Source organism: Lontra canadensis, unplaced genomic scaffold, assembly GCF_010015895.1.
Source record: "Lontra canadensis isolate GAN:19392208 unplaced genomic scaffold, GSC_riverotter_1.0 scaffold21, whole genome shotgun sequence".
NCBI classification, from domain to species: Eukaryota; Metazoa; Chordata; class Mammalia; order Carnivora; family Mustelidae; genus Lontra; species Lontra canadensis.
Window position 1 is genome coordinate 21991874 of NW_022631015.1, and position 25804 is coordinate 22017677.

Consider the following 25804-nt stretch of genomic DNA (forward strand, 5'->3'; position numbering starts at 1 on the left):
GAATCAGACACCCCACCAGGAAGCAGTGGAAATAGAACTAGCTTATGAATCAGCAATCGTGGCTCTTAGGTAAGGTTTTGTCTCTAACTAAAGTGAGGAAACCTTGCAGACGTCTCTCCAAACTTCACTGATCACCTTCTTTTAAAAAATGTGTCCCCGTTAAACTTTGACATCCTTGTCTCTCAACCTTCTTCCAAAATCTAATTAAATTTCTATTTATGGTGAAATAGGTTTTATATGTTCATTGTCTGAGTGTTTTGGAGGACAAAGGATTCTATCCAGGTATTTGGACACCTGCTGAATAACACCCAGCTGATATATAAGATTTGCCTCCTCCAAAGCAATTAAAAGCAGAGGAAGCGTTTGGCATTGATTCCTCAAGAATTTAGAGAGGTTCCTTAAACAAAGTCTGCCATTTTGTTGGATGGACTTTTGCAGGCAGCAAAGCTGGAGCCCAGATGAGCTGAGAAAAAGAAGCGATACCATGCATTTCATTTCTCCTCCAAGAACTCAAAGAATTCATTCATTAGACTGCCTGGTTAATACTGTAAGACAGAATGTCGAAAGGAAGAAATCTTTAGCTACTGGGTCCTCAAAAGGTAGAGACATTATCAAGCATTTTGAGCTATACCATTAATACCGTAAAGTACTAAATGTGCTATTATTGGTCCTGATAGTATTAAATTTGCCACAAAAAAAAAAAAAAAAGTAGGAGAGTTGTCTCTTTTTAATCCAAAATTTCTTCTTTGGTCCTGTTGACATCGTGGCCATTCCCTTCAATGCACTCGGGCCCTTTCTTGACTAACAGATCAAAGAATTATCAACCACTCTTGGAGAATCTGACATGAGAAAAAGCTACACACTAAATGAAGGATACTTTGGAATATTTCTGAAATTAGGTAGAAGTTGGAGAAAGACTTTTTTGAGCAACGATCTTCCCTCGAGGCCCTGAAATCAGAGTATTCCTATGTGTCAGCAGTTTCGTGTCAAGTCACATCAAAAGCCTTCCAGCAAGCAGGATGCCAACCAGGCATCACTGTATGATCACCAGCAACTTTTAACACGAACCAATTACTTAGAAGTAAGTTCAGGTCCTGCCAGCTTCTCTTGGGATTCAAAACTGAACACCTAAGTCTGAAATGAAGCTGCCTAAGGCGGTAAGAGTGAGCCTGAGAAATGTGGACCTGGCCCAGGATGTCCTTCATAATAAATCAGAAGATTCCTGGTTAACAAAAGGTTAGAACAAAGGGAATCAACACTTTTCTTCCATCCACCAGGCAACAGTGAGTTGCACAGCCATGACCCACCAAGAAGGGAACTGAATGGGTTTTAGCGTTTTGAGAAATAACCGACTTACAAAGTAAAGTCCTACTTACAGAGCATCTTCTACATATCATAGCCACATACTGCTGTGTTTAACCTCTCTCTCTACTACCTAGCTACCTATTAGCTTCTGTCTCAAATAATAACCTCATCCTTGACATTGAAACCAGAGTAATGGTGAATTCTCTGCAGTGACCACAAAACAGACCTGAATCCCCATATTTAAAACCTCCAATCCTTGTGTTTGATGTGTGTATCTCACACACACTCAGTCACACACACACACACACACACACACACTCCAGCCCATTCTCATATAATACCAACTGGTTCTAAAACATTTTCCCTCCAAACATTAGCCTCGACTTGAGATTAAATCTTGACACTCCTGTCTCCATTTTCATGAAGAACTTAAAACCTCAGAAGGCAGCTACCATCATGATCACCAAACATTAATTCGTGTTCCAACATGTGCCAGGAACAAGAATTAGAAATACTTCAGAATCTTTAAGTCTAATTGGGGGAGGTAGAAAAGAAACAGAACGAAAAAGGTAGTAACCCCGAACAAAACTGTTGGTTCCTAGAGCTACAGGGGATCACACTGGGCATTTTTTCCAGTCCCATCTCTGGATTTCCTCCCTGCAGTCACAAGTTTAAAAATTTCACTTGTATTTCAAAACCCAGGTCATTGGACACACTTTTTTCAAAGACTTTCAAAGCCTTGAATCTAAGATGTACTTCATTTATCCCCAAATCAGAAGTGATTTCTCAATTCTTTCAACTCCCGCAGCAGCTAATCTGTTTCTCTCCTGGGATACTTGTATCATAATTATTTATATACATGATTTATTTCCAGGGCCAGATTAGATTAGAAACCTCTGGAGGACAGAATCTATGTATCTGTAAATCTCAATATAACCCAGCACAAGGGGCTGGGGAGGGAGGGAAATGGGGAAATGTCGGTCAAAAGTCAAAAACTTCCAGTGAGAAGATGAGTAAGTTCTGGGATCCGAAGTAGAGCATGATACTTAGAGTCAGTAATACTGTATTACATTGTATACATATACTGAAAGTTGCTGCGAGTAGAACTTAAATGTTCTTACCAGAAAAGGGAATGGTAATTACGGGAGGTGATGGAAGTATTAACCAATATTCTGGAGGTAATCATTTTGCAAGATGTAAGCGTATAAATCAGTGTGTTGTGTACCTTAAACTCACACAATATTGCATGTGTCAGTTTATATATATATATATATATATGTGTGTGTGTGTGTGTGTGTGTGTATATATATATATATATATATATTCAATAAAGCTCTGGGAGGGAACACCATGAAAAAACAAAACAAACAAACAAAAACCAGTATGGAAATACAGTGCTGAGATCTTGGGGCAGCTTTTCAGATGCTGAACCTATATTTTTGCCCAGCCCTATGGTATTCCTTCTCCATCCCTAAAATCAGTCTGTTACAAGAAAGGATCTAATTGACTTTTCCACTAATCACCAACGAAGCAGCTAATATATTTTCGCCCTCCAAAGATCAACTTATCAAAGAAACTATTTCAAATACCAAATATTCTCTTGTACCTATTAGTTTACAAGTTCCACAGAAGTCCTAGTGTTACTTATTGCTGGGGGAAAAGGAAGGCAAAAGAGCAAATATACTTAGGTAGAGACCCTGCCTGGGATGCCCTCCACTCACCCGCTCCACCTGAGCAAGGCCAAGACCACTCCTACCCACGGTGCCTTCAGTCCATATGAATCTGCAAAGCAAAAATTCCTGCAAAGGAAGCTGGGCCTCAGAACTGGGCTACACAGGATTTCTCAGCTACGGCATTTCAGAAAATGTGAAATTGGATCTTGATCATTGGGAACCTGCCATCATCACTGAACAGAGAAAAGCAGACAGACATCTGTTCTGTCCGGGAACACAGGCAGCATACTAATCGCGGGCTACTGCCTGGTAAGGAACACTGTGGCCTCAGCCTGGGACGGGCTGCAGTCACCCTGGGAGCAAGGGAGGCCACCACCCAAGCCTCCTGCCTCTCATCAGTGAGTGAACAAATTATATGGAGCCCATTCTCCATCACTGTCCCTTCCTCCCCTTAGAGGTCCTGGATTCCAGGGACAAATCTGAGAAGTGAGATTACAAGCTGAATCCTGTGCTTTTCATTCCCTAAGCCCGTCATAATACTCTCTCCTCTCCTCCTTTTGTCCCAGTCTCATCCCCCTGGCAAGACTCATCCCCAGATCCTTGTTCTTCAACCACTGATTCATCTACCAAACATGAGTACTTACTTTATACAAAGTGATGTGCTAGTCCTTGTGCGAGATCCAAAGTGGATTGTGGGTAGATCCTTCTTTTACGACGTTTACAAGCCTGGAAAGCAATAAATACATAAATAATGTCAATAGAAGGCCAAAAAAAAAAAAAAGTGGCAGTAGCATAAGACAGATAAGACAGGATGTTCAAAATAAAGAGCAATGACCTCTATTCAAGTATGTCAAATAAGGCTTCATTGAAAAGGTGGTGGTCACATTTGGACTTGAAGAATGAGCAGGACTTGGAGTCATAGATATGGAGGAAGAAGCACAAAGAACCACCAAAGGAAATAAAGAAAGAACATGCAAGCTGTGTTTACAGAACACCGAATACATTCAGAGTGATGAGAAATGAACTTAGAAAGGAATCATGAAATATCTACATAGGCAGGTTAAAGCCTAATTATAGCATCCCTTCTGGAAAACAACTTGAGCATCGACGACCTCTCCTGACTCCCTCTCTCTGTCACTTTCCATAACACTTCTGTCTTCATCTCCCCTTCTGAGCTCTGATTGGCAGACATTCCATAAGTGTGTGTTGAATAATGAATTAACAATACCTTCGCTGGTCAGTTTTTTTATGTAACATAACCCAGGGAAATTGTGTAGTATGTTCTAAGTGAAAACTTAGTTGCTTCCCTAATGTTTGCAAAGCTAATAAATAAAACCTATGGACTTGAGAAAGGCAAGATAATAGTGGTAATTCACATTTAAGGGCATCTTGAGATGTGTAAATCATCTTACTCTATCTCAAGTTACTTCAGACTGAGAAGGACCTAAAGGCAGATGTGCTAGAGGAACCTGGAAGAACTGGGTTGCCCCTGAGCTCCTGGACAGGCATATCCCCAACCCCCAGGCTCCCAGGCCCCATGCTACCTCATCAGAAACATCCACCGAGAGGCCAGAGATAGCACACATTGAAAACAGACCTGGTGAAAGAATACATGAAGCAAATGGAGAATGCTTGGAAAACTGAGAAGACTTGAGATTCCCAGCTGAAATTATTTACCAGCTCCCAAAACATTCAGCTAAGGAGCACCTGGGTGGCTCAAGGGGTTGGGCGACTGCCTTCAGCTCAGGTCATGATCCTGGAGTACCGGTATCAAGTCACACATCGGGTTCCCTGCTCAGTGGGGAGTCTGCTTCTCCCTCTGACCTCTCCCCTCTCATGCTCTCTCTCTCTCTTTCTCTCTCTTATTCTCTCTCTCTCTCTCAAATAAATAAAATCTTTAAAAAAAAAAAAAACATTCCGCTAAACCATCACCACCACCATTATCAGCATCATCATCGTGATAATTTACTGAGTACTTACTATGCACCAGGCATTGTAATAAATGCTTTATAAATAGAATTTCATTTAATACCCCTAACTGTTATATGGAGAAATATTATTAAAACCATTTTATAGATGAGGAGAATGAGGTATAAGTGGTGAACCCAGCGGACCAGGTTTAACAGCAGGAGTTGGCAGAACCAGGATTAAAACTCAGATCTGTTCAATTCCAAGCCCTATTCAGACTACCTGTCTGCATGTCTAATGGATGATGGATTCTTCATGCACTGTCCGAGGAGGCCAGGACACTTAGCAGAAACCAACACGGTAGGCAATTGGCAGTCAGCGGTGCCCTTGACAGAATGTGACAGAGCTCCTGACTCTTACTGACTTTCAAGGATGGAAAACACAGCAGACATGTCACAACCTAAGAATAAATAAATGTTCACCAGATCCACTCACTGAATATAAGAAAAGCAGGCTAACAAGCAACATGTCAAAACTCCTTAAAGAAGTACTTTTCGAAGACTGGGAAGGACCTACATGTATCAACAGTGTCGAAAAGTAGTGTAGAAACTTGGGGCAAGAGCTGAGAACCAAAAGAACGGAGAGTACACAGTCATCCCCGTGGTTCCTCCCCCTCAAAACATTCTCTCAGTATTTGCCTTGGTCTGTCCTCCCTTTAATGAAAATAGAGTTGCTTCTTTGTGTTTTTTCAGGCAAGATATCATTTATATGCTCAAGCTTGTCTGGGAGATAAATCTACAGATTCCAGCCCTCCTCTCCCATGGAGTAGTAGTGTGACCTGTGACAAGTTATCACGAGCCTTTGTCACTGTGGGCGCAAGCCACTTCTCTCTATACCTCGGCCTCCTCATCTGTAAAATTGAGATAACAAAGAATACTTCCCCTCCCCCACACACAGAACTGATGTGAGGGTTTAATATGCTTATAATTAACAGATACCTAATGTGCCTTAAGCAATGTCTGCCCCGCACACAGTAAGCACTAGGTAAACTGAGGTGTTCTAATTCTATGTGCAGAACCACTGGGCAAATACTACTTTTGCAGTCATTTCATTAAATCCCACTTACCAGGGGTCTGCAGAGTCTCCCGAAGCAGGAGTCACTGTATTTACATGTTAACCTGCCCACACCTACACACATTTTTCTGAAATTTTCACAGGTAATTTCTAGTGTGTTCTTGCTTTCACGCATCAGTGTGTGTTTTTTTCTTGAACAGCGTCCCTGAATTCACGCTCTTCGTCGTCCTTCCGTTCTCCCGTGGGGAGTCCCTGACGTTGGGACCTCACAGTGCTCAGTGGTGCCAAAGCGGGAAGGATCTTTCAGCAGGGCCGCGCTCCACCTGCCCAGCGGAGCTCCTCTCCTCGCGTGTCGCATCAAGGGCAAAACTTAGGGTCCTGAGAGGCCTCTGCATACCCCCAGATGTACCCCAATTGGGGCGGTGGTGCGAAAAGCTCAGCTCAGGTGGGCCTGCCTCCTCCACTTAGGAAATACCACGTGGTGCACCTGCTGGGCCAGGCACCGTGCTGGGCAGCACGAGACACTAGGACCGCAGGAGGCCAGAGCTGGCGCCCGGCGCTCCCCCAGGCCACAGCGGCCGCCGCACAGACAACCAGCCGCCTCCTCCCGCTACCCCCCACCCGGGGGCGCGCGGCCGGGCGGGGACGGGGTCGGCGCAGGCGCCCGGCGGGGCCCCGCCCACGCGCCGCCCGAGCGCGCCCCGCGGACGCACGTGGCCCTTCCGGCGGCCGCCGCAGCTGCGCGGGCCTCGGGCGCGCGGGCCGCCCAGCTGTCAATCACGCGCGGGCTGAGCTCCGCACGGCGGGAGCGGCGGCGGCGGCGGCGGCGGCGGCGATGATGGGACCCCGGCGAGAGATCTGCGGCTAGCTGGCTGCACTTGCTCCACGGGTCAGGGGATCGGAGGGGCCAGGTAAAGCCTTGCGGAGCCCAGGGCAGGTTTTCTGTGCTCCGTTTGTCTCTCCCCACTTCTCCCGCTCCTCCCTTCCTGTCTCCTGCCTCTCTCACGCGCACATATTCCTGATCTGTTTTTCTGTGTCTGTCGCACATACACAACCACACACACACCCCTTACTCATTCACGTTTATTATATGTGCACGAATCTCTACAAAGATCTTGCGTTTTAAAATCCGGGAGCACATCCAAATTAGGGGTAGCCAACTCCATGCTTTGGTGATTTGTGGTTTGTGTTACGTAAGAACTGGGGAGGTATACAGGGAAAACTTAAGAGTTTCTTTCCCGGGAGACAAGAAAAGTTATGGATTAGGTAAGAGTCAAATACGTATTGGAAGTTTGCAAAGCTGGTTTGATTTGTTTTCAAGCTGAATTTACCCCACCCCCACATACTAGCCCTCCCCATTCCTTTGCCATATTCAAAGATATGTGAGGGCTTGGATATAATCTCAGGACCTACTTCTTTGTGTTGTTAGAAAGAGGCGTTGGGTGGGGGTCAGAGCTGATGACCTCAAAGAAAACACAGCTGCAGTTAAACAGCTGGTGTTTACTTAATTGGTTCCTGGCTCTGAAGCAGAAATGTTTTCAGCACGTTGGAGAGATCCCGGGGCTCCAGACCAGGCCAGCCTTTCCTAAAGGGCAAGTGAGGAGTCATTTCCTTCAGAGAAAAGGGGCAAAAAGACAGACAAAAAGAAGAGACATTTAATTGAGAGAGAGGCACGGATGGGGGCCAGGGGGGTGGGGTGAAGACCACTTGTTTTCTTTCACTTATCCAGATCCAGGATCCTAATATAATTTGCTCCCCCAACCCCCCTCCAAATCTGCTCGCATACCACCTACAAAATAAAATTTTAGGGCAAAGAAATGAGTCTTGAAGAAGGTTTTACTATGGCTCAGAGAGGCTGAAACTGGAAAATATAGAAAACAGTCTGTCAAGCCTCAACTAGACGTGCTCACCTCACGTCTTTGAGGTTCTTGTCCAAATGGAACTGCTCGTCAGGAAGAATTTTTAGTGACTTCTTGAAAAATATTGCCCAGCCATTATTTTATTTCACATGACTAGAGTAATGTAGGGCGCCAGTATCTCTAGAGCCAGCCCTGATGCTTTAATTAAATCTTGCATGGGCACCTGCTTTTCTTAGGCAGACGGAAAGTAAAATGATCATGATAGGAAGAAATGGATGTAGGAGTGAAAAGAATCAACCCAATGAGTAAATCATCTAAAGAACCTCAATAAGTCTAAAATGCATGTAAACAGATTGAAAATACCATGGCTATAAGATTAATTTACTTTACAGTATAATGGAACAGGCACCAGATAGATCAATTCTGGAGTATCTAGGGAGCAAATAAAGTTTTTATTTAGAATTTTTAAAATACAGGTGTATTAGTCTAGTTGTATTACTGACTATGCAGAAGATAATTATATCAAAATAAGGATAGAGTTTGCATAGTATGTTATAGTTTACAAAGCCCATTTATGTTGTCTTATTTACCCTACAAAGTCTCCTGAGAGCCCATTAAAAAGTTATGAAATATGTATACTTTTGTTAAGAACAAATAACTCCCTGCTCTTCAGCAAGAAGTCTTTTGCCCATGTTTTTGTCAACATTAAAGTGACTCTTTACAGGTCGTAAGAATAGCTTATGAAATTCAGATTTTTATCTATATCACATTCTGCAGAGTTTTGGGTTTTGTTTTTTTTTTTCCTTAAATAGGTTTGAAGGACGATGTGCCGTTAAAAAAGAAAGGCCAAAGACTAAACAAGGAGAAGAGGAAGAGGAAGACTTCAAAGGTAAGACTCCATCCTTGTCATAAGCAAATTCATAAGCACCTTGTGGTTTGCATGTAGATAAAGAGGAGGTTTTAAGAGAATATGAGTTCTTTTTCTCTTCTCATTTTGATTTTGGACTTTGTATACCTTACTTTAAAAAAACACCTTGAAGGAGTAATAAGGTAATTGCGTATCATTACTCCTTTTTTAAAAATTACAAAAGTGGGGGCACCTGGGCAGCCCAGTTGGGTAAGCAGCTAACTCTTGGTTTTAGCTCAGGTCTTGATCTCAGGGTGGTGACATCGAGCCCTGCGTTCAGCAATATGCACGATGCAGAATCTGCTTGAGAATCTCTCTCCTTCTCTCCCTGCCCCTCCAACTTGTGCTCTCTCTCTCTCTCTAAAACAAACAAATCTTCAAAAAAATTATGAAAGTGGCTGCGTACTTACTGACTTAGATGGCATTAAAAAGCTCAAAATGCAGAGCCGCAATCTCTACCACAGCTCCAAGGAAATAAAATACCTCTGCGATGATCTTCTGGTAGAAACACATTTTCAAGTTTTAAGGTCATGCTTATACAATTCTAGAATACCTGATTTAAAAATGAGAGAGCTCTTAGCCGGCTTTCCTGCCTTCCTGCATCCACGCAGAGACAGCCCTTTTAGCAAACTGACCTTTTGGTTTGGTGTTGGATAAATGGTCTGAAGCAGCTTTGTGCCTCTACCCTGCAGCCTGGCTCTGTGGAGAAGTGGCTCTAATGGGGACTTCACTCTCATTATCTCCGAAGGATTTTATGGGAGAGAAAAGCAGTATGAAAAGATTGAGTGATATTTCAAAGAGAATAAATAGAACGGGGCCTGGGCCTGGCTTCACAACTGACTCACCCAGGGAGCCATGGGAAAGCACTAATCTTTTTTGTGCCTCAATTTTCTGCCTCTCTTCCCTCAAGGAGACCATGAAGGCAAATAATATAGAGTCGATGATGTTCTTGGAGTTTCGAGAGGCATGAAGACTTATTTCCGTTTTCATGGCTAATAGCATTTTTTTAAGTATGATAAAAAAAAGTAATTGCCTTTATTTGACTGAGAGTCAAGTTTCCAACAAATTGGTAGGATCACATATTGGTACATGTAGTGATCTTAATAGTACCTGTATGGGTTTACTTGCTGAAAGAGGAATTGTTCATGGAGAAAGGGAGGAAAAACAAAATAAGACAAAATCAGAGAGGGAGACAAACCCTAAGAGACTCTTAATCATAGGAAACAAACTGCAGGTTTGCTGGGTTGGGGGGGAATGGGTGGTGGGCATTAAGGAGGGCATGGTGGAATGAGCATGGGGGGTCATATGCAACTGATGAATCACTAAATCCTACCCCTGAAATTAATAGTACACCTGTGTTAACTAAACTGAATTTAAAGAAAAAAAATTTTTTTTTTTTTAAAGAGGAATTGTTCAAGGGATTCTCAGCATTTTCACTCCCTCCAGCTATGAATATCTGAGGTTTTGGATTTAGTTGTTTTTTTGTTTGTTTGTTTTAAGATTTTATTTATTTACTTGACAGAGAGAGAGATCACGGGTGGGCAGAGAGGCAGGCGGAGGTCGGGGAGGGAAGCAGGCTCCCTGCTGAACAAAGAGTCAGATGTGGGACTTGATCTCAGGATCCTGAGATCATGACCTGAGCCGAAGGCAGAGGCTTAACCCACTGAGCCACACAGGCGCCCAGTTTTTTTTGTTTTTTTTTTTGTTTTGCTTTGTTTTGTTTTGTTTGTTTTTTAAGATTTATTTATACTTGGGAGGTTACATGCACAAGTTGGGGGAAGGAGCAGAGAGAGAATCTCAGGCAGATTCCCCGCTAAGTGTGGAGCCTGAAATGGGGCCAATCTCATGACCCTGAGGTCATGATCCAAGCCAAAACCAAGAGTTGGACATTCAACTGAATGAGCCATGCCAGTGCCCCAGCAAATATCTGTTTTTGGTGCCCATTTTGTCGCCCTTCTTGCTTCATCAGTGTTTCTCTTTCTAATCTAAGTGTCCACTGAGAGCAGATTGTGCCCTCCTCAGCTTTATTATCTCACATAATCTGGCCCATCATTAGTGCTGTAAAAACAAGAAAGGAAGGGAGGAATGAAAAAGGAAGGACGATCAGACCATCATCCACATCCACCCATGGACACTTTTGTACCAAGGAGTTTCAAAGTGCTTGTCACCAGGACAGAAAACTCCCGCCCTCAGGAAGCTTACAGTCCCTCACGTATATAGTCCTTTGGACTATGTACAAATACAGCACGTACGGAGCATCAGATGGTAACCAGCCCTATACAAAGAAACAAGTTTGGACAAGAGAAAGAGAGGGATAGAGGGCTGGCATTGAACACTCTAACTGTAGGAGGCCACTCGGGAGAGTTGGGGAGGGGCGACGAGGCATGATACTCTCCTCCTGTGGGTCTCCGGAACATGGCAGGTGTGCTGGGCTGCCAAGACAGGAGGAGCCAGTTAAATATATAACCACGAAAGGAATCGAGGTAGATACCACAGATTATTAAAAAAAAAAAAAAAGAAGAAGAAGAAGAAAACCATGCCCAGATCCTCACTAATTAGCCTAGAATGTCCTTTGAGGAGAGTAAAAATAACTCCCTCTTCATAGATGACCAAACAGCCAGACGCTCTTGTTGCTCGCGCTCCATCATGATGCCCACGCTGGCTGCAAGGACAGAAAGTCAAACAGGAACCAGGTAGGGTGTTTATAAAAGGAGTACTCACGTAAGCCCATTTAGGTACAATGCTGGAAAATATCCCCCCCCCCCCCGTTTGTGCACTTTCTGGAATGTTAAGCCTTCTCCAGTACCCATCCCTTAACAAGAGTCACAGACAGAACATTACTGCTTCTGCAGCTGCCACTCTGGCTGTAGTTACTCCAATATGAAAGCCAGATTTCTCAGGAGACCTTGCTCACTGAGTAAATGCTGAGCCAAGCTGAAAAGCCTCTGCACATACCTTCCCATTCTTCTCGGCCTTCGTTTGTTTTCTAATAATTGCCCAGCTTTTAAAAGGGACTTTATGAAATGACATCGAGTCTTGTCTTGATGGTAACTGGAGGCGTCAATCAACCAAGCAGATTCTAAACAAATGTAACATTTTCTATGTTGGGACAAAAAGTTACTGGCTTCACTACAAGGAACTGTAACTCTGTTGTGTTTCTGTAGGTGCAAAATTCTCATTATAACCTGGTACATTTTTAAATTCCTTTCTAGTGATCATTCTCCTCTAAGAATGAATCCAGTAAGTTATGTATCTGGAAAGATGTATGGAACCTCTGAGGTCCCCAGGGGCTACAGGCATAACTCATTGTAGTGCATTTCACTTTACTGTGCATCACAAATAATGTGTTTTTTTTACAAATTGAAGGTCTGTGGCGACCGTGAGTCAAACGAGTCTATCAAGCACCATTTTTCCAACAGCATTTGTTCACATCGTGTCTCGGGGTCACATTTTGGTAATTCCTACAGTATTTCAGACTTTTTCATTATTGCTGTGATTGTTTCAGCGATCTATGATCAGTGATCTTTGATGTTACTATTGGGATGGTTTAGCACACCAGGAAATCTGCCCATATGAGACAGGGAACATAATCGATAAATGTTGCATGTGTTCTAACTGCTCCATCAACCAGCTGTTCCTCTGTCTCTCTCCCTCTCCTTGCACCCACCCCCCATTCCCTGAGACACAGCAATATTGGAATTAGGACAATCAATACCTTTACAGTGGCCAATAGGAGTTCAAGTGAAAGGAAGAATGAGTTGATATGGCAAACTTCGTTGTTGTCCTATTTTAAGAAATTGCCACTGCCTCCCCACCTTTAAGTAACCACCCTCTAATCAGTCAGCAGCCTCAACACTAAGGTAGAGACCCTCCACCAGCAAAAAGATTATGGCTTGTTGCAAGGTCAGATGATAGTTAGCATTTTCTAACAATGAAGTATTTTTTTAATTAATGTATAATGCTATTATACCCTTAGTAGACTACAGTATAGTGTAAAAATAATATTTATATGCACTGGGCAACCAAAACAAGTCATTTGACTTGTTTTATATGATATTTGCTATATTGTGGGGGTTTAGAACCAAACCTGCCATGTCTGAGATACACTTGTACTGTTTAGGAACGTACACAATCCTGAAGTAAGTTGTGAAACAAATACTACACAACCATTTAGTCCATTAATACCAAGTAATTGACCTACCTAATCACTTATATTCTCTTGTAAACCAAAACTTTCATATACGATAATGATAAGGAATTGGGGACAATCTGACAATCAATGAGAGATGGGAAATCAGTAAACCCAGTTTTTTATCCAACAAAAATAACTGATTCACTCTGTAAACTCATGGCCAGAGACTGTTGGAAAACTATCTCTGGAAGTAATTCAAGGCTATCTGGCCCCACTTTCTTATTTTAAGGATAATAAAACCATAGTTCTGGTTGGTGAATGAGCTTACCAGCAGTGTCATGACCAATACATTGTAGGTCAGGAACTAGGATTAGAACCCATTCTCTGCCCTGTGTGGTTAGCACAACGCAGGCCATGTTCTTGTGTTTTGTATACCTGGAGAAGAAAGTAAGGCTCTTTGGGATTTCTTTTCTAGCACAGATCTAGCATCACTAAAAAATCTGCTCTGACTTAGGGTTCCAGCCTTCCATCACTCAGGCTCAAAAACATTTGTTTAGGACACTTCCCATCTCTTTTATGATTTGACCTGTATTTTGTTTAATGAAGTTGGACTCCTGAATCCCAACTTATAATGCAGAAGCACTCGACCCCGTGTGCTGGAATCCAGACGTGCGGGGAGGGTCTACACCATGTCACACGGCCAGCTCCGCGTTGAGCTGTACCCCGAGCAGGAGGGACTTCAGCAGCGAAGACAACTCCTGCCGTTGCTATGAGGGATTTCTTTGTGCCCCGGTCCTATTTTTGCCCTTTCTCCATGTTCAAGTCTCTGATGTTTTATAGGACACCTGGAAATACGTGTCTGGATGACCTGGTCTGATTATGCAAAGTCATGATTCAGGCCATACTCCTGCTTTCTGCATTGTTGGCGTTCATCTGCTCCCTGACTCAGGGGGTCACCTTTTAGCAGATGACTTTTTGATGCCTGGGTGTTTTCAATGACAAAGCAGAATTGGTAAAGCATGAGTCCCTTCTCTTGATCAAAAGTTTTTTTCTTTTATCAACATTTACTTCCTTTTTTTAAAAATGTAAATTCAATTAGCCAACATAGTTTCAGATGTAGTGTTCAGTGATTCATCAGTAGCATATGATACCCAGTGTCCCTTGATCTAAATTTTATTAAAATGTCTCTTTTAAGAAGCACCTTTAAAATTATTCTACTTGTGGGGGCACCTGGGTGTCTCAGTTGGTGAAGCGTCTGCCTTCAGCTCAGGTCATGATCCCAGGGTCCTGGGATCGAGTCCAGCATCGAGCTCCCTGCTCAGTAGGGAGTCTGCTTCTCCCTCTCCTTCTACCCCTCCCTGTGTTTGTGCTCTTGTTCTCTCTCTCTCTCTAATGTATAAATTAAAAATCTTTAAAAAAAATTATTCTACATAGACCCTTATTAATCCTCTTCACCATAAGGCATTAAATTAAAGGCACTGAAGAGATCATCCTAACACTTAAAATATGAAAACAAGGTTAACAAATGAATTTGATCCATCACAATTTGCTGTTCCAATCGGGCAAAAATACATTCTAAAATCTTTATATTTTATGAAATAATATCCTTCTGAAATGTTTAAAAGTAAAAAAGAAGAAGAAGAAGAAGGAGGAGGAGGAGGAGAAGGAGAAGAAGAAGTTGTTGAAGAAGTTGTTTTTGTATTGTCTCTCCTGCTCGCTCTTCCTGGGTCATCACTCCTGGCTGCCATATCAGAAACAGGGCAGAAGGCCCTAAATGTAATACCGACCAACAGTAAAAAAGATGAGAGTATTGATCACCATCAATGGAACCAATCTGCCTCATTTTTCTAAGATCTGGGCCATATATTTTTTTCTGCATTTGACAAAATTTTCTAACCAGAATGCCTTTTTGGCCATGAGCACCCATTACAAGATAATTTAATGGATTCACTTTGTGCCTATGGGACGGGACAAGGCTAACTCTCTGGGGCTTCAGCTTTGATTTTACGTCCTGAATTCTATCCAGCCACACTAAGGCTCCACACAGGGGTACTTGCTGGCAGCTTGGGATAACTTCTCCCTTGTAGATAAACATCACTACATGGTTTCTGGATAAGGATTTGGAAACTGTTTCTGTCTTCTGTTAACCTGGATGACATACAGGACAAGTCCTGAGAGAATTTGGTTCAATGGGAAAATGCTCTTCTATGTTGCTCCTTGTTTTGTCATCTGGAGACCATGTCCACACAGGGAAAACCATCTGGAGGATAACTGGAAAATCTAAAAAAAAAAAAAAAAAAAATATTGTATTTCACATTCCCAGCTATATACCATATGTATCTGCTTATGTGAAGATAAGAAAAGCAAACACCAGAGAATTACTAAAAATTTCCTTACTCACCAAAATTGCTATCCCTCAGCAATTCCTTTTTTTTTTTAAATATGGATTAATAACCAAATGCTTCCCTCTAAGGGTACTAATTAGGTGAAATCAAGTAGAAATTTCCATCTTAAGAAGACCGAGTCCCAAATAACCCACCCAGAACATAGTTCTATTTAACAATTCTCTGGCCTCTTGTGTATAGTAGACACTTCCTGCAACATGATGATGGTCTGTGTCTACCCTCTCCATTATGCTCTATCATCCTGCATGGACAGATGTGTCCACAAATAATGACTGAAATATTTAGGGTTAGAGTCGGTGAGGTGTAAAGTATTGCCTGAGCCATTTGTGATTAATAAACCATGACACGTACGTTGCTCAGCAGCCTTCAAACACATATTCCATACAACGTGACAATTAGCTAAAATGTGAGAGCAAGATCCACAAGATCTGAGAGCAAAATTGCAAACTGCTGAGGAGTAACACCCTGTATTTTCCACCAGGGAACGTGGGAAAGCATCCGAGAGGACAATCCAAGACAAATTCCATCTGTAGCAAGTGAGAGGACCTGCCTAATTCTTTAACATGTAAGTGTAAAGACTACTGGTTTCTAAGAGATTAAAGATTTCTTGTGAAGATAATGAAAATCTTGGCTTCTCTGTCGCCGTTTTTCATGTGCTTCATGCTTCCCTTTTTGCATAATTTAAGTGAGCTGTGCCATTATGTCTCCTTTCATTTATGGAGAACCAGTGTCTAGTCATCGAGTGTCTGGGGGTAATTTTGCTTTGAGTCAAAAAGCAGCGCAGCTTATAAGAAAGGCTGGTCTTTAAAAATGTCTTTTCTCTTAAGAAAAGAGCACTGTTCAACTAGACTAACATGACTCAGCCCAGTTCTCACCTTTAATATGCCTTTTAATCCTGAAGCCAGAGCACGGGGCTGACTGATACCTGGGGATGTTGTCATTGCAGCTGGGAAGGATGAGTTCTTGCAGCAATATCTGTGGGTCCAAGCAGTTGCAGGCAGCTACAGAGGGCGGGTACCAGCGCTACGGAGTCCGGTCCTATCTGCATCAGTTCTATGAGGACTGCACCACCTCAATCTGGGAGTATGAGGATGATTTCCAGATCCAGAGATCACCTAATAGGTGGAGCTCAGCATTCTGGAAGGTAAGGAAAGAACACATGTGTAAGGCAAGAGATGGAAATGTTATCGGCTGTGGTGAATCCTGTAGCTGTGAAGAGCTGAGGGTTCTGGTCTTCTCTGTGTGCCTCCGTCTTGATGATCCTAAGGGCAGTCTTCTTCCCTTAGGAACAGAGAACATAAACCTTGAGCTGAAGAAAGCCCCCGAATGCAGGACAATGGTTGATTTGCAGGTTAAACATAAATAGGTATAAATGCCATCATTAATTATTATTTTTGATACTGATATTGATGGACCGCTGAATTCACCAGCTGGGAAGCCACCCATAGGCAAAATCATATAAGCCCTCCCCCCAATAGGCTTGGTAAGCATCATTTGACATATTGCAATAATTATTAAAGAGAAATGATCAGGTATTGAGAGAGATTTGAGGCTGAGGCATAGTACGATGGTCAGTGATGGTCAGCGTGCTGTCTCTGCCTCTACCAGCCATGATCAGGAGACTGTTAGCTTGAGTTTCTCCACAGCATCTCTTCAGACAGCATATTCAGTCATTCAGTGTACAATTATGAGCCCCTACTCTGTGCCGAGAAGCTGCAACGTGCTAGACATTAAAGTGATGAGAAGGAAAAGCCCTTACCCTCTTGGAACCTGTAACTGATCACAGGAAACAGACCATAAATGAATAAACCACATACTAGGAGGTCAGGTGGTGACTAGCGCCGTGGAAAGAAACGCGTCTGGACAAGACGGTAGGGAGTGATGGAGCCAGGGTGTGGCATAGGCTGTTCATAGACAGTCTTTCAGAGGAGACGCCATTGGAGCAAGTGCCAGGACGAGCTGAGGGACAGGACTGTAAGACGATCTGGCTGAACGTCCTTCTGGGCTGGGAAGAAAGCTCTGAAACGGGAACCGATTTTGGGTGCTTGAAAAGTAGCAAGAGTTCCAGTCTGGCTGGAGTGGAAGGAGGGGGGAGGGGTAGGACAGGTGGTGGATCCAGAAAAATAATGGGACAGAGATGATTTGTGTAGCCCCTTGTAGGTGTTCATGAGGACGCTGGCTTTTTCCTGGAGAGGTATGGGGAGCCATTTTGAGCAGACGAGTGACATGAACTGACTTGTATTTTAACAGGATCATACTGACTACAGCATGGAAAGTAGATTATAGGAGCACATGGGTCGAGGCAGCCAGATTATTTACGAGGCTCTGAAAGCACTGAGGCAAGACGTGATGCTGGCTTGGATTAGGGTGGTGTTGGTAGAGATGGTGAGAAGTAGTCTGATTTAGCATAAAGTGTGAAGATCACATTGTGAGAACGTGCCGACAAGGTAGACGTGAGAGAAAGCAGAGTTGGCACGCCTCCGAGGCCTGCAGTCTGAGCTATTTACTGAATGATGTTACAGTTTTCTGGGATGGGAAACCCTGGGAGAGCAGTGGCAGGGGTGGGGAACCAAGAGTCCGAGTCTGGCTGTGCTATGCTGGAGATGTGAGTGGGGATCTCTAGTGGCGATTCACATAATGCTTTTGAACGTGGACTCCGCCGTCCTTAGATTACACGGCTTCAAACCTCAGCCCTTCCATTTCACAGCCTGTACCTTTGGGCAAGTTAACTGACTGTAGTGAGCCCAGTGGCGATGCTTATCATACCTACCAGGTAAAGTTGTGAGAATTAAGTAAGATGTTTCATATGTGTTCAAGGATTCAGTGTATCAGTCCCTACTATCAGAGGTCCAATGAAACATTGGATCCTGAAGTGGAAAGAAAATTTGAAATCTAGTTAATAAATAAAGTACTGGGCAACACAGTCGTTAACAGGGATGAGCCAAGACCCGCATTAATTCGATATCTTACAAGTGTCAGGTACTCCGCATTAAAATTGGTTGACCCAGAATCCTTGCCCTGTAGAAATGTCATCTCTGATGAATCCTCACTGGCCTGGACCGATGAAATACGCAGCCAAGCTTGGCACATCTTGTATTTACCCAGTTAAGTGGGTGGTTGCTTCCCCATGTGTAAAAAAAATAAATATTTGCCTGACAGATCCGTCGTGCCAAGAGCCTGAAATGCCAGTATCATACAGAATACTGAAAGCATTCACATGGTTCCAAGGCACAACCAAGATGAGATATGAGAAGCTATAAATCCATCAAACGAGACTCAGGTATGGATTTCAAATAAAGAACCCATCGTTAATGACCAACCCCGGGATTCAGATTTCGGAATTCTGTCTTCTATCTGACACAAGCAAGGTTCAAAAGTACTTGTTCCCCCATTATGCTGAACCTACTTCAAAAACTAAAAACAGGCAAAAGTCCATGGGCTCATAGAGATTATATTCCAGCAAAATCCAAATCCTAGACTCAGATCCTCATCACAAAACACAAGGCTAACATTCAGAAGCTTAGAGTCAACCTGAATCACGTAAGAACTCACTTAGAAACCCGTCCTCTACCGGGGTAAGACACTGACCGTTCTTCCGTTTCCTTCTAGGAAGGACAAGGGAATCCATTCCAGTGGGTCTTATGAAATGTTTCCTATCAGTACAGAGAAAGGCAATGGTTATGCCCATGTTTCTAATCATGACTCTTTTTTCTGATTTTCTTTCATTTCAAACTGCATCTGTAGGTGGTTCAAGTTACGGGCTTCCCCTTGCCCCCTTCCCAATAAAGCGGTGCTAAGGGATTCTTGGTCTCTTGCTGGAGGCTAGGACATTGCCTCTGAGCCGGTGTCAGAGCTGTGGGCAGCTTGGAGGGGCTTAATGAGGATGGAGATTGGACTCTGATGAGCTTGAGTTAGAATCTCTGCCCGCCACGTGCATCTGGAGAGCCTGTAGCTCACGGTGCTAGTCGTTCTTTCTCTCTACAAGTGATTCTGTGTCCACTGTGTGCAGGGTCACGTGGGAGGCTTGGTTGTGAACAAGATGTGGTTGTTCACCTGTGAATTAGATACAGCCTTGACCTGAAAGAGCTGGCGAAGAAGGTAGGCATGTCTGCAGACAGCTACAATCCAGCATGATAAATGCTACCCTCAAAGGAGTCCCAGAACTTACTGGGAGCATAGGGATTGGGGGCAGGGAGGGTCTGAGGCAGCCTGGGGAAGCAGTGGCTCCACAGAGAGATCCCCTGGGAAGAGGAGACTTTGGAGGAGGGGGGGCAAGAGATGAATGGGGGAAGGTACACAAGAGTGGGATCACAGAAGACTTTGAAAGGCTTTGAAATCAGTACTTTTCCGGAACCTTCTAGCTTGAGTCCAGCAAGTGGGCAAGAAAATAAATGTAGGCTTTCTCAGGGAGGTTGTCTCATAGGTGTAAACACACACACACACACAGGATTACACACACTCTCTGGACCCCACAGGTTCTACCCTCTGGCTGCCTCAGCCACACCTCCTTTATCCTAGTGCCTGCAACTCCTGGCACACACAAGGTTCCTGTGACATGATCCCACTGACACCCTGCCTCCTGCTGCACTGCCCATGAATCAGGCTGGCTGGGGGGGGGAGGGACTTTTCTTCTTGGTCTTGCACTTGACCTTGACAAGAGCTGCTGACGCCCGTTTGTGCAACAGATCACCTCAGTTAGGCAGCTGTGAACTAAAGGAGCAAACCCCTTACCCCATCCATGCTCTCCTTACCTCAGAGTCACCCTCCTTCCTACCTTCTCCTCACCCATACTAGAAATCTCTCAAACGGTGTCCCCAGCCATGTGTAGGCATGAGATAAGACCGTCTTAATGGGGAGTGACTCGGGCTCCCCTCTTTCCTCCCAAGACCCTCCTCCCCTCTGTCCTGATGTCTCCAGTTCCCACACTGAGCTAAGTCAGAGTTTAAGTATCTGTCTTAGATTTTCTTCAAAGTATAGCTAGAGATTGCTGAATTGGTTTTATACTAGGAATGAGAGGAGCTCTGTGACTGGGTGGATGGCAGGAGCACAGAGAAAGTGGGAAGGAAGGGAGGGAGGGAAGGGAGGGAGGAAGAGAGGAAAGGAGGAGGAAAGGGACCATTTTGAATATCTGGGGTTTGAGGAGCCTTTGGGACATTTTTGTGCAGATCTTACCACTGGCTGTCAGAAGTCCAGGGTGAGAGCCCAGGAAGGAAATCCAGGCTGGAGATGGGAGCTTGGAAGTCACTGGCACGTAGATGGGAGTTGGAATGACAGCTGCACATGCAACCCTAGAGAGATCTTGAACAAGAGATGTGAGTCAAGGGGGAACCCTGGGAAACACCAGTAATTTGAGAACATCTGGCAAAACAGGTTGAGAGTGCCTTGTTAAAGATGCAGATGTAGAAACAGGAAAGAGTCGTGTCGGGGACAAGAGTTTTTAAGAAGACAAAAGCACTTAACATCACTGGCTGCAGAACATTCGAATGAGGTCACACTGGATTGGACAATTAGGAGGGTTTTCATGACCTTGGAGAAACCAGTTTCAGTGACACTGTAGGACTCGGCTTGAATATCAAGGATTGGATGAGTTCAAGCCGTAGCTAAAGAGAGACACAGGGCTTCGGAATAGCTTTTGAAGATGGGGACAGTTGGCTGTCTTCCCATGCTGGAGGGACCGAGCCTCCATCAGGTGGGAGACCAAGGGCGGGGTGCGAGGTATCATGCCTGGGGGGCGCGTGGGCCTGGATCCCAGCTGGACATCAATGGATGCTCCACAAAGCTCAGTTTCCCTACAAGCAGGTCAGGCCAGGTGAGTTCCATCTGCTGTCATTGCTGGCAAGGGACAGCCCTCAGAGCCCGGGTCCTGCTCAGGAGAGGTCAGAGTGGCCTTCAGGGCTGATGAGGAAGATGCATCCCTCTTCCGTCCTGCTGCTCCCTCCCCTGCATGTTACCTCAAAGCCAGAGGGCTCCTTTCACCTTCAGCTCCTCAGCTCCGCGCCGTCCTTCCTCCCACACTGGCTCTCACTCCCAGCGGTCATTACCACGCCCTCTGCTGGGACAGCTGCCCAGCTCCTGCCAGCAGCCCTCCTTTTTTGGAGCAAACGGAGGTATGTTCCGACCTCGTCTGCTCACGCAGAGGTGATGACGGGGATGCTGGTCTGAGTCACAGCCGGAGCCAGCTGGCAGCCTGCATCACCAGGGTTTCTGGAATCCGGGTTCTCCTCCCTGTCCTAGCCCCCTTTCCAGCAGCAGGTGCTGGATTCTCACACATCGTCCCCACAACAAGGATGCCATCAGAAGTCACCGTCCTCGCTGCGGCCTGTAAGGTTTGTCCCAGCGGAGGCGCCCTTCGCTCTCGGCATTGGGCCGGCCCAACCACCAGCCATCCCAGGGGCTCCACCAGGCCCCAGGGGGCCCTCTCCCTGCGGGGTCCCATCTCTCTGCATGGACCCACACCGGGCTGTCTGCGCTCTCAGACCCTTAAGGAGCCCTGTGTTGCATTTTTTCAAACTCTATTTAATAGAGCCCCCTTTCTCTTAGGCCAAGGACCACTTCAACTTAGAGAGACCATTTTTACGGCTCTATATGGCATCACTCCCCAAATCTTCATTCCTTTCCATTCTCCAAGATGGTACCAGGGTTAGGCTGATGCATCCCAGCATCCCGTCTCGCCTCTGTCCCGTGCTCCGTGGAGACGGCATCCTTCAGATCCCACGCGTGCCCCTCCACTCCCGCCCTCCCGTTCCCTCCCAGACATGTCGCCGTGTTCTGGGTCCTCTCTGGGCCCCGGGGCTCGGAGCGCCTCTTTAAACTTGCATGGAGGGCTCCTTCTGGACCCTGGGAGTCGGCTGTCCGCCGCCGCCCTCCCCTCCAGAGACAGCAGGCCCCCCTCGGATACCCCCGTTCAACAAGGGCAAAGGGAGAAGTCTCGGGAGGCCAGCCCCTTTCCAGTTCTTGAAGTGCTTGAAGTGAGCAGGAGTTCTGCCATCTGCAAGGCACCGTTTGCCTTTTAGCTTCCGAGGGAGGTTCCAAGAGTGGATTTTCATCTCTACGTCGCGGCTCAGTGGAGGAGCAGGCTGCTCCCGGATTCGGTCACCTGGCTCCGCCAGCAGCGGTCTGGCGGTCAAGTTCAACGGTTAGAATGTTTACGGAGTGTAAGGCGGGAACGAGAGATGTGGAGAGCAGGGCAGGACTAGCAGACACGGGGCGCTGGCCTCTGTCACTCTTCAGAACCTCAGAAACGACGATGGCTACACTTACAGTCCTCAGCTTTTGAAAACGAGTGCCAGTCCTTGAGGAAGAAAGGGATTCAGTGACATAGGACGCATGTCAGCGTGGATATTAATGTTCATTTAGCTCGCGCATTCAGAATTTTCCAGCGTGACTCACTTTTTTAAGTTACAAATAATGGTTAGGCTTTGGGGATGAATTTGCCACTATTTTCAGAAACATAAAGAAAGCCATCCAAAACGTGATTTTTTTTTACAACCCAACTTTTCCTATGGTACTTGAGGTCTCATGTAGAAAAGGTTCTTTTCTTTTCAGAAGACTTTATATTGACTGTTTTTTTCAGTTTCTGTATAATATACATAATGGAAATTTGTCCCTCCATGGTGACTAAAACTCTGTGGTAATTTAAAAAAATAATAATAGCACATAAGTAATTGGTGAAGTGCCATGGGAGGATAAAAGGGGAGTGTGAGGCTTGGTGATCACACCCACCTGGGTTAGAGCCTGGTCGTGCCAGCTGCTGGCTACAGGACCCTGAACGATGCTTCTCCTTCCCCACTGGCCTCCGTCCCCTCCAGGTGAAATGTAGATAAAAATACCTCCTTGGGGCGCCTCAGTGGCTCAATGGGTTGAGCCTCTGCCTTTGGCTCAGGTCATGGTCTCAGGCTCCTGGGATCGAGCCCCGCATCAGGCTCTCTGCTCAGCGGGGAGCCTGCTTCCTCCTCTCTCTCTGCCTGCCTCTCTGCCTACTTGTGATCTCTCTCTGTCAAATAAATAAATAAAATCTTAAAAAAAAAAACCACCTCCTTTTCATAAGAAGCTGCAGAGCATCAAGGGAAAAAACATAGCGAACCCTATGCCTAGGTTGTGAGCGAGAACTCCGTAATACCAGCTCTCTGATGGACTTGGGAACACGTTTTCCTCCTATTATCCCAATCTTCTTTATTACTGCATTACCCTAAAACTTAATAAATAATAAATAATAATAATAAATAATAAACTTAATAAATAAATTAAATAAATACGCTTTAAATTCAAAGCTCAAGATAGCTCTCTATCCAAGTGCTATGCATTTGGTTTTTTTCCCAATGTTGTTATGCTCAATAAAGCAATTAGGGACAGGAGGAAATGTATTTAAATGTACTTAGAAAATAAATAACTGTATTAGCTGACCTTCAAATACTCAGATCGTTCTAGTGCTGTTGCCGGTGTAGCATCATTTCACAAGAGGCGCGTCTCCAGATGGATGTAGTGACAGCTACTTGTTACAGTGGTGGCTTCACCAGGCGCCGGGCTCCGTTTTTGAGCTTGGCCTCGCTTGGTCCTCTCCACCACTCCGGTTATCGTTTAGCCTTTTATAAAGGGGGAAATGAATGAAGAAAGTGTTTAGGCAACTTTCCTTCTGTGACAAGTACTCGTTGGCAGTGCCGGAAGCCATGCCCAAATCTGTCCGTTCCAAACCACCGCAGGGCGGACAGCCCTCTCCCGCTTCGGCATGTTACCCTGTATCTGAACTGAGCTAATGCAGTTTCTCTACCACTTGCTCGCCAATGTCCGTCCTTGGACCAGTGACCCATCCTCCTTGAGGGGAAATTTCCTGACCTGTAAACTAGTGATTATGGTGCCCTCCCAGCACCTTGGGGGAAGAGGTGGGTACTTACGCGGATTGCCCGTGTCCTCCACCCACGTCACCGGGAACATACGTGCAGGCTGGACAAGTTGAGCTGATCCCTCGTCGCAGGGAGAGGTGTGACACCACAGGGTGTCCTGGGGAATTTCAGTAAGAGTGTGAGGAAGGATGTGTTATGGCTTTGGGTGGGTGAAGGGTGTGTGGGAGCTGGAGTTGGCTCTCGATCACCACGGCCCATTCTATGATCGGACAATAAGTAAATGGTAAATCTGACCCACAGGGAGGGACAGGCCAGGGTAAGACCGAAGCTGTCCTGGGTAAAGCAGGAGCCACTGTTCGTATTACCAGGGATGGGGGGTGGGTGGGAAGGGAGACTGTGGATGGTTGGTGCTTGGCACAATGACCCTGTTTGTCGTCTGTGCTTAGACAGAATGATGAAATGGACTTGTTTCGTGTCCCTCCATGATGGGCACAGAGCAAGCCCATCGGATGCAGACATTCTGTGTCACAGGTTATATCCACAGGGGGACGCTGCAGCCTACCTGTGAGCTCCAGGCCAGCTTCTCAGAGCACCAGGGCCTAGTGGAGAGGCAGGGTTCTTCACGGGAGCAAGATTGTTTCACTGTTGCTCACAGACTCAAGGGGACAACTCAGACCGAAGGTGATCGGGCCGCTGCAAAGCTTTTTGCTTTGAGAAAGCTCAAAGGAAACCGTTAAGGCAGTGCTGGCTTGTCTGGTTGGCATTAAAACTAGAAAGTGCCTCCTTTCACCTTCTGTTATCGTTAGGAAATGGTATAGGGTTTGCATGCCAAATTTGGGGTGCAGGGGACTATTAACTGCTCCCAGAAGCCAGGTACTGCTCTAGGGAGCTCAGGAGAGCCCAGGCGATGAGCTCACCCTGTCCTGCCTCCCTGTGTCTTTCCCCAGGTCGGACTCATCTCCGGCACAGTCTTCGTGGTTCTCGGACTGACTGTCCTGGCAGTGGGCTTTCTGGTGCCCCCCAAAATCGAAGCGTTTGGCGAAGCCGACTTCGTGGTGGTGGACACGCAGGCCATGCAATTTAACGGGGCCCTCGATGCATGCAAGCTGGCCGGGGCCATTCTCTTCTGCCTCGGGGGCATGTCCATGGCAGGGTTCTTGCTGACGTCCGTGTTTGTGAAAAGCTACTCCAAAGAGGAAAAGCTTCTTCAGCAGAAGTTTAAAGAGCGCATCGCCGACATCAAGGTCCACAGCCAGCCCGTTACAAAAGCCCCAGGCCCAGGGGAAACAAAGATTCCCGTCACTCTGTCTAGGGTGCAGAATGTCCAGCCTATTTCAGCAACCTGAGACACCTCTCACCCCAGTCCCCCCTCTCTGATCACATGCAGTGTTAACAAGGAGCGGGGCCAGGTTTGGAGATGATAGGGCTTGGGCTTTGGCCGGCACCAGCCCGGGGCTTGGCTGCGGGCAGAGCGGTGCGGGAGCTCACATCGGCTGGGCTTGGGGTCTTGGGAGGAGGTGACCTCCCTGGAGACCTGTGCGTAGGCACCACGCTGCTTCAGGGGGGCTCGTGTGCCCATGGGGCACCCTCGGGAGCTCCCCTCTCAAATATCGTGACTGTCATTCCCCCGCATTACTGGAGAGCGCCCAGTGGTTTAGACCAGGTGACCAGTGGCTAACGTGGTGTGTTTTATTTTCTAAT

At 45.6% G+C, this 25804-nt stretch overlaps 1 protein-coding gene across 2 annotated transcripts; it reads left to right on the forward strand.

Moving 5' to 3' along the window:
• The first annotated feature begins 6719 nt into the window (after positions 1-6719).
• NRSN1 (neurensin 1) lies at positions 6720-25536 on the forward strand. Of its 2 annotated transcripts, XM_032861636.1 has the most exons (5): positions 6720-6871; positions 8632-8708; positions 15745-15828; positions 16210-16407; positions 25051-25536. In XM_032861636.1, exons 4-5 carry the CDS (start codon positions 16219-16221, stop codon positions 25447-25449), a joined length of 588 nt encoding a protein of 195 aa, XP_032717527.1. In that variant the 5' UTR covers positions 6720-6871; positions 8632-8708; positions 15745-15828; positions 16210-16218; the 3' UTR covers positions 25450-25536. The 2 variants fall into 2 exon arrangements, with proteins under 2 accessions (XP_032717527.1, XP_032717528.1); XM_032861637.1 differs by lacking the exon at positions 15745-15828.
• The last annotated feature ends 268 nt before the right edge of the window (positions 25537-25804 follow it).